Source organism: Haliaeetus albicilla, chromosome 13 (assembly GCF_947461875.1).
Source record: "Haliaeetus albicilla chromosome 13, bHalAlb1.1, whole genome shotgun sequence".
Taxonomy (NCBI): domain Eukaryota; kingdom Metazoa; phylum Chordata; class Aves; order Accipitriformes; family Accipitridae; genus Haliaeetus; species Haliaeetus albicilla.
In genome coordinates this window covers 31,600,457-31,615,785 of record NC_091495.1, presented here as the reverse complement: position 1 = coordinate 31,615,785, position 15,329 = coordinate 31,600,457, and the positions used below count along the sequence as shown (strand labels likewise).

Sequence of the window (15,329 nt, the reverse complement as noted above, 5' to 3'; positions counted from 1 at the left end):
CAGACCTTGAGTGTTGACACTGAAGTTGTACAGTTTTTCTACTACACAAATGATAAAACTTACCTTCCAAAGGCATTTACAAGAGCAACTATTTCTTGACGCGTGAGTTGAAAACCTTTTGATGGGCTATTCTCAGGAAGGCTCTGTATTTCTTTCTCAGAAAACAAGATCTTCAGAGCAGTTCCTAAGCCTTGAGTCTACAAAAAAAGTCCAGTGTTTTAACATCAATAAGATCACTCCTCCGAACGCTCAGAAAACTGTAAAAAAGTTTAAGAATTATCTAATCCAGGCAAACTGTAGAACCAATTCTTATATATTGACACTCCCTCAACCCAAAGAGCTGCACACAAACCAGGACACTAATGCAAATGCATGCCATCAATTGTGTACCAGGTTCAGTCACTTAAATAAGAACATCTGCTTCCTCAGCTATACTTGCTCTTCATCCTCATGTTTTTCATCTCTTCCTTTTCCATCTCTTTTCTTCTGAGCCACAGCACATACATATGAAAACATGCCTATTACAACACTTCCAGCTCCATCCTGTCCCTTACCTTACAGATGCCCCACTGATGCAGGAGCTGCAGTTGGATCAGATCTCCCTTTTTCCTCTCCCCTCACCCCCCCTTCAAAGTCAAACCAGGTTTTATTACGAGGTATCACAACGCTTCTGCTTTTTTCATCTCCAGTCCCAATGGCAGACATGGCAGTTTCAGTTTCAACCCCTATTTTCTATTCAGAAATAAACCAGAAGAAACTATTCTTATTTCCCCTTTTAATTGGGCTACAGAAACAACCACTGGATTTTGACAAAAAGTGGTTGAGGCTGGCTGCCAGAGACTTTTGTAGGTCAGGAAATCTGGTCCTATTTCATTTTGTGAGAGAAGGAAAAAACAGCAGTAGATCAGAAGCATTAACTAGGACAGGGTAGGCAGAACTCTGGAAATTCAGCAGAGAACACCAAATTTTTGATGTTATAAATTTCTTTGAAAACTGAACTCTGATAAGCTTAATGCTATGCAGCAGTATAGTACAGTAGGCACCCCAAAGTAACAACTATTCTCAGTCTGGACTTAACATTAGTCTTGAGTTTTAAAATCTTGTTCTTGATAAATAAAAATAGTAAGTGTCCAGAAACTGAAACTGTTTTTCAACTTTCAGCTTTACTATGCACCTTTGCATTCATTTGCTGCCTTCTGCATAAATTGTGAAAATATGAATTACTTCTTTCTCTTATGCCTCAATTTGTGGAGTTAAATCTCATGCTGGATTTTCTAACAATTAAGCAAGTGCTGTACTTCCAGGAAGGCTTACCACAGGTGATTCTACAAGGCTCATCTGATCACTGAATACAGATAAGATATTGATTTTCCATAAGACTGACATAAAGCATCTGCTTTTAATACATTTTTTTTTCAGAGAATACAAACTATACCTTTCAGTAAACTAAACAGCTGTTGACTAAACAAAATAAAGATTTTTTTTTTAAACAATTTTTTAAAAATTGTTTAACAGTGAGTTAAACATATGTCTATTTTTAATATATAGGTAAGGATATCAGAGACCAACCATGTACAAGAAGTCTGAATGCTAATGTAAGAGGCATCCTGCCAAACTGAAATAGATGCTTATCTTCTAACCTCCCCCCTGCCACACACACACAAAGTAAACTGTACCTGCAGTTTGCCCCACAGCCTGCATTTGTCACATCCAACACAATCCATTATGCGGGATATGTTCTTGAAATGCAATCTGAATTCTTCCTATCAGTTAAACACAAAATAAAAAAGGTTTACTTAAAGTACCTCTTAGCTTTACAAAACCAGAAGGTTAACTAATCTATACCACTAGAATATCAACTCTCTATTACTAAAACTGAGCAAAACCACTACCTTATGTGGTCAGGCCATAACAAAGGTCCACATACCCAGAATCTTGTTTCCAAGCCACTGTTAACTGTTAATTCCTCGAAAAAACCCCCAAAATACAGGACATGCAGGGTAATGCTTGGATTCTGTACACTGAGTTTCTACCAACTTTCTCAAAATTTTCTGAGCTGTAAGTACTGTATCTGTGTCCCTGCCCAATGTTTCTTCCATTATTCAAATCCTTTTTGAACTAACCTACCTTTCTGACAAACAGGCAAACAAGTTACAACTCACAAAAGACATTTCCTGTCTAAAGCTATGGGTAGATTGTTGCTTTGCAGCTTCAGTGAGAGCGGAAGCAAGCACACCACAGAACTAATTCAGATGATCTCAAATATTTAAGGTCAGAAAAACACTAGCTGGGCTGATAAACTACTGGCACCTTTGTAACAGCATTCTTTCTAATGCTAGTGAAAATACATACTACTACTGAAGTATGAAAAGTGTTAACAAGTATTAAAACAGACCTTTATTACTGAGCCACACTCCAACTGTGGAATTGTAGTGCACACCAAACTGAACACCAGCATGTTAGCACTGGAAGTTGCTAGGTAGTAACAGCATTCGCATTAGGTTCCCACGTCTAGGAACTATGCTTTTCTAATGTTAAGTGTAATATTGTATTATATTATATTGTATCATACTATATAAGGGATCTGGTTTTTTTTAAGCAAACCACTTTTTTTCAGATGCTTATGTGAAACAGATACTTGTGGGAGCATAATCATGGACTCAACGACAGATCAATATGATCATAGTTGAAGACCCTTTACTAGAGCATCACACATCATTTTTATACATTGGTTACATCCGTACATGCGTTTAGCTATTTTACTATTGGTTACACACATTATTCACGCACTGTCCATGCGCCTAGTTTTACTTAATGATTGGTTATATCAACACTGTACACGCGCATAAACATACGACATAATTGGTTATACTAACTAAAACATGCGAAACTTGTCTCAGTCTAATTGGTCAAGATAAACTGCCGAATTGAGGTTGTTTGTGCCAAGTTCCCTTTATTGTGGAATGCGTACCTGTGTTCTTCTAATTGGCATCTTTCTTTTTTTGTCTTCTTGTTTATTCTGTTCAAGGCCTTCTAAAGGCGTCTGGAATGCTCTCGTGACTGTTGGCTAAATATGTGTCCACAGATACTCTATTTAAAAACACCATTACATCTACCGGTAATACCAATTCAACTCATTTGCCTAACCACAGTCCTGACAGCAGACCCAAGGCACTAAATCACAGATTTCGGTCTGCTTGGCTCAGGACAACACATTGCATTCATTTACTATAAAGTAGATTAAGAGGCCTCAGATACAATTGTGTAAGTTTTTATCCCTGCCTTTTCTACGCTCAGCAGTATGCTTCTGGTAGGTAGAGAGGTTTTCTACAATAACACAACTTAATTCCAAAATGAGTATTTTGGATGTCATTCAGAAAACTAGCTTTACCTTTAATGACTTGGCTCCTTTTTTATCGCCAGCAAACATGGACTTTTCATCAAAGTGCATATGGAAGGACCTAATAAAGACAAAATGCAAAGACAAAAAACAAATGCTGGCATAAACTACAGTGGAAGCATAAACTTCCATCAAGCTTGGTGAGCATGCCATCAGTGTAAAATATTTTTCAGAGTTCCTAGTCTTTGCAGAATGGCTTTTAGAAAAATTTACTGAATGTTATCAGTTTTACTATTCAATCACTGTAACATGAAATGTAATTTACAGTTTTGCTGAGAGTTTTCTTCACTCTATTTCCAATTATCAAGATTTCTTTCTAATATATATTGAAATTATCTTAATATTTACCTTTCAGTTGATTGTTGTCTCACCACATCTCAAATACCTAGCAAGATTATGATTAGGGACAGCAATGAAGCCACACAGCACATCACCAATCACAAAAAATAGTGAGAAGGTGAGCAAAGGAACTGGACTAAATAACCTTACAGAGTAAACAGAAGGAAGAAGGGATGGCTAAAACCCCAGAGGTTAAGTCTATGATAAAAGCTGGATTACTCACTGGATTGTTAAAAGACTACATGTACTATTTTCCATTTCAAAATAGATCACGTGCATCTTACACTGAAGAATCAGAAAAAGCAACAAATAAGGAGTAGCCCAGGGTGGTGTGTGTGTGTTTTGTTTTGGTTTTTCTTTTTTTTGTTTGGGGTGGGGTGGGGGGTGTGTTTGTTTTTTGAAGATCAGTATATTCAAACCTCAAAAATATTCATTTCTTCCTATCAAATGTACAAATGACTCTTGTTCTCTCCCATTACTTAATTTTATTTCTTCATTCCATTCTCCTCCTTGTCCTATACTATCAAGGAGTCATCTGGTCTCACTTGCGAATATAACTGAGAATTTCAAATAGTTGATAAAAAAAAATCCTATGCCTTACTTTGTATCCCTGAAGATATCTAGTAAGAGAGCTTTAGATTCAGCATCCTCATGGCCATTTCCAGTGTAAAGGTCAACAACTGAACGCTCAAAGTACGGTGCAACCTTTGACAAAGCACGCAGCTCTATCAAATATAAGAAATACAAATTTTTGAGCCTCCTTGGTCCTTCTCCTTTTGTTTCAATAGGGTCAAAGCGGCGAGTGAACTCTTTCACATTTGGTCCCCAGCGAGGCTTCCCCCAGGTTTCTACACAGAGGAAAAAAAAAGGCAGGGGGAGTGAAACATACATATTTAGAAAAAGAAAGCAACTAAGTATACATCAAAAATTTTCAGAAAAACCCAAACATTACAGATATTGTAGAATTCCATCTACCTAGACTTAAATTACCTTCAAGAAGATAATTTGCACACAGATGCAAGTTGATGCTAGCATGAAGTCCAGAAATGAGTTTATAAAACACTCTTTTCTCAAGGCAAAGACCTGTCCAGGAAAAAAGACAAACAGACCCAAACTAAATACTGGAAATAATGTATTAAAATGAATATACCTTGACATTTCCGTGATGCAAGTCTGCATCACTTACATTTTAAGAGTTACAATTATAGTACTTCAGCATTGTTAATAAGCCCTTATATCCATCACAGGAAAAGTTTACCTCTTAATTTTTATATAAAGAAGTACTAAGAATGAAGCTTGACATTTCTTGTTATTTTAAGTGTTCTAATAAATTCAGTCAAATAAGTACCTGGTCAATTAGTACAGATAAACTGCCACACAAAAATAAGATGCTTACATTGTTTGAGCAATAAATTTGAAATAGTCTTGAATTTTGACAGTCTGGAAACCAGAACTATACTCCGACCCATCCTAATTAGAATTAAAGCTACTACTGAATTAGAGAGTAGTGACCTTACAGAAAAACATCAAAAACCCCAGAAAACCTTATGGCATTGGAAAACAGCAAAAATATTTGTTCCCAGCTCTACTGTAAATTCACTGAAGATTTAAATGCACAGAGCAAAACCTTGAAAAATATTATTTTGATAGATACAGACTTCTACAGTGTAAACAGAAATGCAATGGCATTGGGTGGCTAAAATATAATTTAAATGCAGAAATTACTTAACAATACCACTTAGACCCAGAGACAGAGACTACACTTGGAATTCAGGAGTTTGCTCCTTTCTCAAAGATAAGTTTGGGTGACTTCCCTGCCACTCTAATCTCCACAAACAGAAGCAGGAAGAGCTGATGGTGACGCCTATCTGTGAGGCTGAGATCTGGCCTCATTTACAGACATCACATCTTAAAAAGCATGTAAATTTGTACGCTTTCCTACAACAGCACCAGTTAGAGATTTCCAACTAGACAAGTAAAGGCTTATGAAAGTCAGAGTGAACTAAGTTTGAAATTAAGTACATTTAGCTCATTTACTTTTCTGCACACCTCCAAAATGCAATTTTGATTGCTACCACTGTAATAATAATTTCCATTTAAATATTAATAAAAAGCAAATTGCTTTGCCTTCTGAACACACATTATACTTATGTTAGCTTATATACTGGGAACAGAACCATCAAAAACTTTAATGTTTTTTAAAGCTGTTTTCAAATAAAAATGCTTAGCAATGTTACTAATAGTAATGTCCCTGCTTAAATGCCTAAAATGAGCAGAAAATTCCAAGTAACTGGTTTGAAGTGAACTCCCCCTTTATAAAAGATGAAACACTGAAGGCTTTAAGGAGTATACCATCTAAGTGAATGAGAAGATTTCCAAAGACCCTCAAGAAAAAAAAATATTCTTTGAATGACACTCAGAAGTTCTGCACAACTTATTAAAAAGCCTACACTATGAAAAATATTTGGGGAGATGAAAAGAAATACTACAGTGTTTCTTCTAGTGAATTTAACATTATATTAACCTATCCAAGAGCCTTTACCTTCTAGCCATGTGTAGAAAGATTCTCCTGTAAATACAAAGTATATAGTTAAATGAAGAGTATTCATTTTCAACATTACAGTATCTTTATATTACTATGCATACTAACATTAGCTGCCATCTGGACATAAAGCTAAATAATTTAGCTGTTAAAGTGAGAATAGGCACTTAAGTGGCTGAACTTTACGATTAGTTTAAATCTGTTGGGGTCAGAATAGGAGAAATACAAGAATGAGCATGACTAAGCTACTGGTCAGGGCATTCAGAAGTGTACAGAAGCACAAGCCTGATTACATTGACTAGTGGTGAAAGACGTGTTGGAAGAATGTAATTATATCTGATAGCCTTTAACTTGGCTGCTACTGTCTGAAGGGTTCCTGTAGGCTTAGATCTTTTGCCTGAGAGCTTTCAGTTGACTGAAAAACCTTAAAGTCTGTCTCACTGTAGACAGACCAAATGCTTTTTCTCCCCACTCTCTCCCCACCTTCCCAAAATCAAGGACATTCAAGAAAGTACACAAAAACCTGTCCCTCTTCTTTTAAGGGATCTGACATCACTATCAATGGGGCTCTAGAGGAGACCCAAGAATCTTTTAATTTATGCATCTCCAGTTATCTCGCCAATAACATTACCACAAGACATATTCTGTTACAAGGATAAGAACCAACAACAAAACTGTATTTTGTTCTTACTCACTCCTTCCCCCTACTCCAAATGAAAGAATTATCCCAATAAAAACATTTTCTGATCAATCATCTGCATAAAAACATACCCTTACTGCCCTCTAATACAACAGCAATAAAATGAATAAATCAGATGTCCAAAACTCCTTAATGCTTACTTCATTTCTGCAAGTCAAGCAAAATAAGGTGACTTACCATCATCTCCTCCTGGGGGGGGGGGGGGGGGGGGGGGGGGCGGAGAAAAAATCCATAAGCATTAAAAAGATAATTTCCACAGCAAAGTAGTAATGAAACACAGGCTTTACTACAAACATTGAAAAGGTGCAAGAAACCTTACTTAATATACAAAAAAACAGGCTACTTCCCATCCTCTTCCTCAAGATCACCTCAGACTAAATACATTATAATAATGAAAGTCACAAAGAATTTGAAATCTTAGTAGCAGCTGATTTACACATTCTTGAAAGCTATGCTTTAGCTTCAGAAAGATAGTTAGGAAGTCTTCTTCAGTTCACATTATTCAACAATCTGACCAGTGTTCCTTTCTGAAATTCTGATCCCTGAGTTAAACTGCTCTTACAATTCTTTTTATTTGTATGTATGTACCAGCAATATATTATCTCAATAGTTATAATTACTAAAAGCTATCTTGATTTTCTAATGGGTGGTGATGTTTTCCAACTCAATCTATTGGCTAATAGTTAATTTTTAAGGGAAATGAGACACACTGACAGGGGAAAGCTGGTTAATTTGGAACACCAGGCTATAGTTTTCAGTTTAAATTTGAAAACTTAAAACCCAAGTCATTGGCATACTCTTTTTTCTTTTTTTTTTTTTTAAACATTCTTGCAGATAACAGCCTTCCTAAGTATCCATTCTTTCTTCAAATAATGCAATTATTTGTACACTTGTAATACCTAAACATTATGGATGGAAAATGTACAGCTACATTACACTAGGATGACTATGAGCTAAAGTGATTAAATTAAATGCTCTAGGAAAAAAAAAAACCAAAACACAAGGGAAGAATACACAAGTGCTGGAATTTTTGTTGAACTTTAACTCCTTCCCATCCACATTGGAAAATTACCGTTAACACTTACTAAACAGTTTGAGACTTACTTTAGTTTTCACGTTAGCTCCCCTGACATTAATAAGCCTACTCATATGCATAAGATTAAGCATGTATGTAATCAAGTATCACAAACCTTACTCTAAATATTGAAAATGGACAACTACTTCTACAGAGGAAATTTTAAAAAGTCACTATGTTAAAAGAACTGCATTAGAAAATAAAACAGGCAAGACCCACCCCTACTAGGTGCCAGTGGATTTAAAGGACGATAGACAGATCGAGGCCTAGAAAATAAGTTAGAAAACACAAAAATCAGTTTTAAGCCAAGTTGAAGCACAAGTATAAGAAATAGGCTTCCTCTCCGTCCAAATTACTTGAAGCAGTTTTCTTCATAGATGCTGTTCCACACTCTCCAAGCAGAAGGCCCCTTGTATCCAGTGTAACGTTCTGGATTCAGCAGCAAATCCACATACTGTGCATCTGGAGATCTCTCATCTAAATAGGAAACCTTTTGTTACATTTTCTAACCAATCAGTTAAAAAAAGATTTAAAAACAGTCACGCAGAATTAAATATAAATAAAAGGTCTCATATAATACTATTCTGTCTTCCAGTTGGATTAGAAATGCCTTGTACATAAAAATACAGCAATATACATACTAAATAGAAAGCTCAAAAGTAATTTATTCCAAAGTCTCTCATGTGGCCATATTTTCTACAACATCTGACCACCTTCTATGTGGCTTCTTCAACTCCACCATACACACTTGTCATGCAATGTGTTCTCTCACCTATGCTAAGAAATGAACAGTATTTTGTTTTAAATGGGCTTCAAATTCAGGGTTTATTTGTCCAGCAGTATTTGGCTGGGGGAGTCGCTTTTTTGAAATGGGTATACTGCTACAGGGGCTTCTTAATAAAGACAAGGTCAAAGAAGTGCATCTTGTAGTTGGTACATATTGTATATTTATTAGCTAAATCCCTTTTTAACTAGATACCCTTGTATGCTGGCAGAAAGTCTAAATCACATTGCTTAATTGAACAAACTTTAAGCATAGTGCAGAACGCTCTGTTGGTTATGGCAAGAAAGAGGTTATTTAAGCAGCATTTCAACAAGTTATACGCTCATCTCTAAAGTTCACTACTAATTCAGACAACATATCCAAAGAAAACTGTGAAACAGTACTCTGCTTAAAAACTCTGTACAAACAGAACACTTGAGTTTGAAGCTACAGCCAGTAAAAAGCAGAAAGAATTCCCCTCCTCTGAAATTCTAGGTCAAGAGCAACTCATGCTTAAAAAAACCCACATACAATACAAGCCAGTAGTCCAGAGACTTATTCATAGGAATAGGCCAAGCAGTGCCACTGAGTATTTCCTCAGATGTCAAAAAAAGCCACAGAAACAGAGAGTGAAAACTGCTCTAAAAAGAAGAGATGATTCTGCATGAGCAGTTAAGCATCACTTCAGCAGTAGTAGCAAAAACAAAGAAGAGACAGACACAAGACGCACAACAACACAGTGAGTGCCAGATGAGACAAAGTCAAATTACAGCTTTATTTATTTCTTTGACAGCATGGCTAACCTAAGCAGTGCCTACACTTCCGGTCACTTCTGGTCTCCACTTTTTCTTCTCATTATCCACATACAACTGAGTCTGTGGGGTAGTGCAACAGAAAGATGGAAAGCTGACCTGGGTTATGAAGTTTTTTTCAGCTAGATCAATTCCCTTATCTAGATTATCATTCAGCCCAACAAAAAGCTAGTAAAAAGTAAAACTGATGATATGGTTTTGTGCTGAAGTTGGGTGACTTAAGAGCTCCCTCACCACCAAGAAGAGAGAAGAGGAAGAGAACAAGAGTTTCTACCTCCTCCCAGTCATTATTCTCTCTCACCTCTCCCTGCTCCAGCTCACAAACTCACCTGATAAGCCAGTTCATCACAACAATCTGGGAGACGGGAGGAAGATGTCAACTTACCTTCCCTCTATTCAAGTAAGCTGAATCAGCTTACCATGCAGAAAGATGCAAGCCAGAGCCAGTGCAAAAAAAGCACTGGAAGAACACAGCTGGGGGCAGTACATCGTCCTTCAGCAGGGCATGATGTAAGGAGAGATGGAGGTAGAATCAGGAACTACTTAAGTTAGTATTACTTCTAAAAGAAATGCTCCTAAACCATACCTTTCCCAACTGAGTCCTCTTAAAAATGTAAGTAGGCAGCTTGAAGATAGCAGAGACAACAGCAGCTTATTGCACGTAACAGCTCAGATCTACAGTAATGCTCACCGACTGTTTATTACAGAAACAGCTTATATAGAAAATTTTCACAGATAAGACGCAACAGAAGTGCTGAAAGAGAACTGCAGTTGGTAAGTCCATTACAGCTGCTACTTTCTCAGGTGACACTGAACATTAGCCTAAAGGTAGATTAAAACATCTTGCATTATGCCCTAAATCTTCCTAGCATAGAAAGCTTTCTAATGTATTTATTAAAAAAGCCTTTAGCAGTCATTCCTGAACTTGGCAATGCTCACGTTTATCTGAAAAAACATTCCTTTGAGCTTTGAATGATACAAGCAAATAAAAAGACTCACATATGTGGAGCAGAGGGAAAGACACAATCTAGTATCCTAATGTTTTAACAAATAAGAAAGTCCTTACAAAAAAGGGTGAATTTAGTGCAGAGATCATTTGGAAACATAGCAAGACTGGAAAAGGAACAAACTTGGTCCAAGCATAAACAGTAGAATAGCAACAAAAATAATACAGTAGTAAGAAACTGAATCAACTGCAAGTAATGTGTCTTATATTTGTGCTAGATGCAACTCTTTTGTGAGAAGAAGCTTTTTAAAAAAAATATATGCTAATCCCCTCCCATTTACCTTCTTTTTTATTTCCATAGAAGTCGCCTGTTCACTATACTAACAGGAGGTAACAGTGAACATGCCCTGTGTAGACTACCAAATGCTCATTGTAAAAAATTGCATTCTTTGCATGTAAGATGATATGAACCGTCACATCTCCATTTAGCACAAAATTAAAGCTTCTTAAAAATGGTTATTTGCAGAGAAACTATAATCTTCTGTGTTTTTTAAGAGACAGCAAATAAAACAAACACTCTGAAAAAGCTTAAACATTTTACCATCAAGTTCACAAAAATGATCCTGTGAATCATCGTATCTTGCCCAGTCAATGAAAGCCTCCTTACTTTGGTTACTGAGGGGGAAAAAAATACATTTGATTTTAAACTTTTAAATAAACAACATCGATAAGAGCTACCAAAAGAAATACAATCCACATATAGTAATTAACTTGGAATGGAATTCTGAATTACTGTATCTGAAACTCAAGAATATATGGAGTTACCGCTTGTTAGCTGCGCAGAGATTAAAGCAGGCATCAACTGCAATGCTTTAAAACGTCATCTTAACATCAGACAGCAAGAAACATTTCACCATCTTTATTTGAACAAACTGTGCAGCGACAGTGACTTCTCTTCCTTCAGTAAGAGCTTGGCAAAATACTTTCATAGCATACATTTTAAACACTTTTCAAAGTACTACTTTAGTAGCTGTCACTTGGGGGGGTGTGGGGGTAAGGAATCATCATGTTTTTGTAACCTGTACTTTCAGTGAGATCTACAATAGTTAGCCTTGCTTTTTAGTGGGAGACTGGATGTCTAAACACCCCTTCCAAGCTAAATTACACTATGAATATGATTTGTCTTAAGCCTTTTAAATAATAATGGTATTCCACTCACCCTAGCATTTTCAAATGTGTACTGTACCAGACAAAGTACTTTGAAGTTCCCATACTATGAAACACAAACAGTGCCAAAAGCTGAATGCTTTCTTCTATGCATATGTGCAGCACAGAACTATTGATGCCACACTACTGGCAGCAAAACATAAGCAAAATTAAGACTGGGAACTCTGCTCCAGGGTGCAGTGAAGCACCTTGAAATAATGAAAACCTATTCTGTTTGATCAAATTACTACTAGCTCAATTCTACAAACAGAGGCAATTCTATAACAAGATCCATTTCTAACCTTCTGCCAAATCACAACAGGAGACTATACTTGGCATTAGGTGAGGAACTTCTCCAGTAATTACTAGCAGGCAAGATTTGATAATCACAAGAAATACAGTTGGTAAAGGAAAATAACCCAAAACTACAAGGATGATGCACTGCTAGGTAGAGAACATGGAGGTTTGCCTACAAAGCACAAACTCTTCCTGAACTCACAGGATCCATTACCTGCCCTCTCCCAACTTTGTCTATCCTACTCTCACAAAATGCACTCTTTAGCTCTCCATATGTGTACTCAATCTTATATTCTTTTGCCCTACAGGAGTGGATGAGAGTCAATAGTTTCTTATTTCCCCTAAAAAACCTTGAAGGGCTCTGCCCAGTTTGGTTTAAAACACTGCACACCAGGCAGAAGCAGTCGCTTTTTCATGGCAGTCCCATTTTGTCAGATGACAGGGAAGAGTTTCAACATCTCTATCAGGTAGAACAGCTGAAATCTGAGGCCAAAGACACCACACCTCTCCATCAACAGTGAAGAACTGATTTTTCTATTTCTGCTTTTTAAAGGTGGGGAATCTAGTAGAATGCAGGTTTTTCTAACTGCTGTTCCACACACTTTCCTACTCAGGGGCAACACCATTCTGCAGAATTCCTCCCACCCAACCTTGACTGTGCCATGCAATAAGCAAGATCAGGGAATTGATCCAAGCTAAAAATAACTTTGACAACAAAAAAAGTAACTCACAAGCTCCCTGATCTGGTTCACTGAATTATCACAAACAGGCACATCCGTGTAACAGAGGGACAGAGCGGGACAGAATCCCTTAATCCAGCACAGTCATGAAGAACAAAGACTGATACTGGTAGAAGTAGAAAAAAGGTGGGTTTATTTGCAAGTTTCCTCTGACTCTTGAAGCTGTAAGATACCTCTTTCAAATAATATCAAAGCGTAATTTAAAAAAAAAAAAAAAGTCTACTTAACATCTTTACCTTCAGATGTTCTTGCATCATTTCACATTTACTTTCTAATGGGCTATGGAAAGAATGAAGAACAAAAACCAGCACATTGCAAAAACAAGACAGACAAAATGCTCCTTTGTTACTATTTTTGTAAATCACAGCATACCTTAACGTACTGTTAACCGCTCCCAGTTTGCTAGCTTGCTCACAGTCTTCCAATTCTTTGGAATTATTTGCTGCTTTTGAATACTGTAAGAAAGTTCATATTAACATACAAATGAATTACCTAAAATTCTCTGAGAACAGGTGCTGTGAAAGGTATATCTAGGTTTAGCAGTGAATTGGCTAGTATCAGGGAAAATCCTCAAATTCTAGAAGCAGTAATTCTGGAACATTTCTTATTTCTATTTTTCATTACTTAATTTCATCAGGCCAATTCTGCTCTGTGGCTTTAGCTACCATAGAAAATTCAGCTAAATATGTCAAAATTTTGTTTGTTTTGCCTTTTTTATTTTTGTTTGTTTATTTCTTTAAATTAAATGGAGTTCTGAAGTGTTTCAGATACTTATTTACATTTTTGTAAAAGGACCTTGGAAGACAAGCAGTGTCATACCTATAAACATACCTTGTCTTTTGCAAGCATAATCACATCTCAAGTTTCATTGGTCATTTCAGTAGGAAAATGTATGTTTTGGCCATTTCCCCCTCCTGTTTCATTTAATCCTATTCATTGGCATGCTTTAGATGTGCACAGGACTGGGAGAGGATTTTCAAGCTGAACTCAAATTTTAATTATTTTAAAGCAAAAATTGAAGTACTTAAGCTGAATTCTGATTCTACAATATTTTAAAAAAGCAATCCACTAAATAGACTTACTATTAGGGTACTTCTAAGGAAAACATTTGAAGAATTGAAGATTCAATTCCACTATTCTACAATAATACGTTTATGTCAGCAGAGAATTTGTGCAGTCTGTCAGCTTAAAGCTCAAAAAGTCCTTCTAACAGTTTTGGAACATAATAGATAGTATCAGTGCACTCTTAAACCCAATTTCCTCTTTTGGGGGTTTTTGGGGTTGTGTTTTTGTGTGTGTGTGTGTGTTTTCTTTTGCAGACTGAGCCTTAGGTTTACACAGATTTCTACCTTATCACAGTCCTTAAGAAATACAGAAACTGATTTAATGTTGAGTAACTGATAGCTTATATAAAGCTAAACTGCTGGCTTTCCTTCACTTCAGGGCACATATATACTGACATGAAGGATTACTATCCAAAACCAGCTCAAAATAAAAACATAAGCTAAAGGCTTTGGTCAACCCTCCAGAAATAGCAAACAACAATAATGATTTGATAAATTTTAAAAGAAAGAGAATAGTTCATTTCTGAGGACAGACTTGTGGTCAAGATGCCACAGGCAAAGTACCACAATACATATCACAATACTTCTCAAAAAAGAAAGGATTTAATTAAAAATGTTCAGATGAGTAAGCAAGACAACTTACTTGAAAAATGCATTTGCTAGAACCAATACAAAGAAAAAACAGCAGAACCCACTGAAGACCAAAGTGAAGAAGAATAAAAAAAACCCAAAGAATTTAAGCTTTGTTAGGGGCTTTGCCCATAACAAATATTTACTTGAGAAGGAACTTCTCACTCAATTTTCTTGGATTTGCCAGGTGTGTGGGCTCATTCTTTAGCATCATATGGACATTAAATGGAAAGATCTGAACAAGGAATGGATCTGACCTAGAATGAAACAGATACTGCTGATGAAATAACATACTGAGATGCTGAAGTAAACATTCTGCATGTCTAGAGTTGCAAACCAATCCCTACCCTGAAGTGAAAAAAAATTACTGCCAAGAATATAATCCTAAATTTAAGGTTTCAAACAGAATAAACATTCAAGTCTCAAAACATGTTTCCAGGCTTCACTAGTCTCCAGTGTTTAACAGCAACAGCTATATCAGATCAGTGCTCTGTGACCACTGACTAGCTCAGAACAAAGTACCCATTCCTGCCAAAGCAGGATCTCCTAAGAGCAGTTTCTGGAAAACAGAAAAGAGGTGGGCAGGAAGTAAAATATTAAGTTAAATATCGGAACCTTGAGTTACTGCAACCTGTCCCTTGCTCCAAAGATTAACACAGCAACTGTCAACAGTTCTTTAATGTCTAGCCCGCCAAAATGAGTTCACTACTCAAATGAAACAGGACTGTAGAAAGGGAAATTACTTTGTGCCTCTCCAGCACCATTGCAAAAAAGCTTATGTTGGTGCCAAGAATTAAAAAGAGATCCTCTATTGC

The 15,329-nt window shown here is 36.5% G+C and overlaps 1 protein-coding gene across 1 annotated transcript in view; it reads right to left on the bottom strand.

Moving 5' to 3' along the window:
- ERO1B (endoplasmic reticulum oxidoreductase 1 beta) overlaps nucleotides 1-15,329 on the bottom strand; it is a 33,218-nt gene that overhangs the window by 4,518 nt on the left and 13,371 nt on the right. Inside the window, exons 5-15 of the mRNA XM_069800694.1 lie at nucleotides 13,193-13,275; nucleotides 11,179-11,252; nucleotides 8,413-8,533; nucleotides 8,276-8,322; nucleotides 7,159-7,170; nucleotides 6,282-6,308; nucleotides 4,730-4,822; nucleotides 4,341-4,587; nucleotides 3,392-3,461; nucleotides 1,677-1,763; nucleotides 64-197 (exon numbers count right to left, since the gene is read on the bottom strand). Coding sequence (XP_069656795.1) covers nucleotides 64-197; nucleotides 1,677-1,763; nucleotides 3,392-3,461; nucleotides 4,341-4,587; nucleotides 4,730-4,822; nucleotides 6,282-6,308; nucleotides 7,159-7,170; nucleotides 8,276-8,322; nucleotides 8,413-8,533; nucleotides 11,179-11,252; nucleotides 13,193-13,275 — 995 coding nt within the window. The remainder of the gene's footprint in view (nucleotides 1-63; nucleotides 198-1,676; nucleotides 1,764-3,391; nucleotides 3,462-4,340; nucleotides 4,588-4,729; nucleotides 4,823-6,281; nucleotides 6,309-7,158; nucleotides 7,171-8,275; nucleotides 8,323-8,412; nucleotides 8,534-11,178; nucleotides 11,253-13,192; nucleotides 13,276-15,329) is intronic.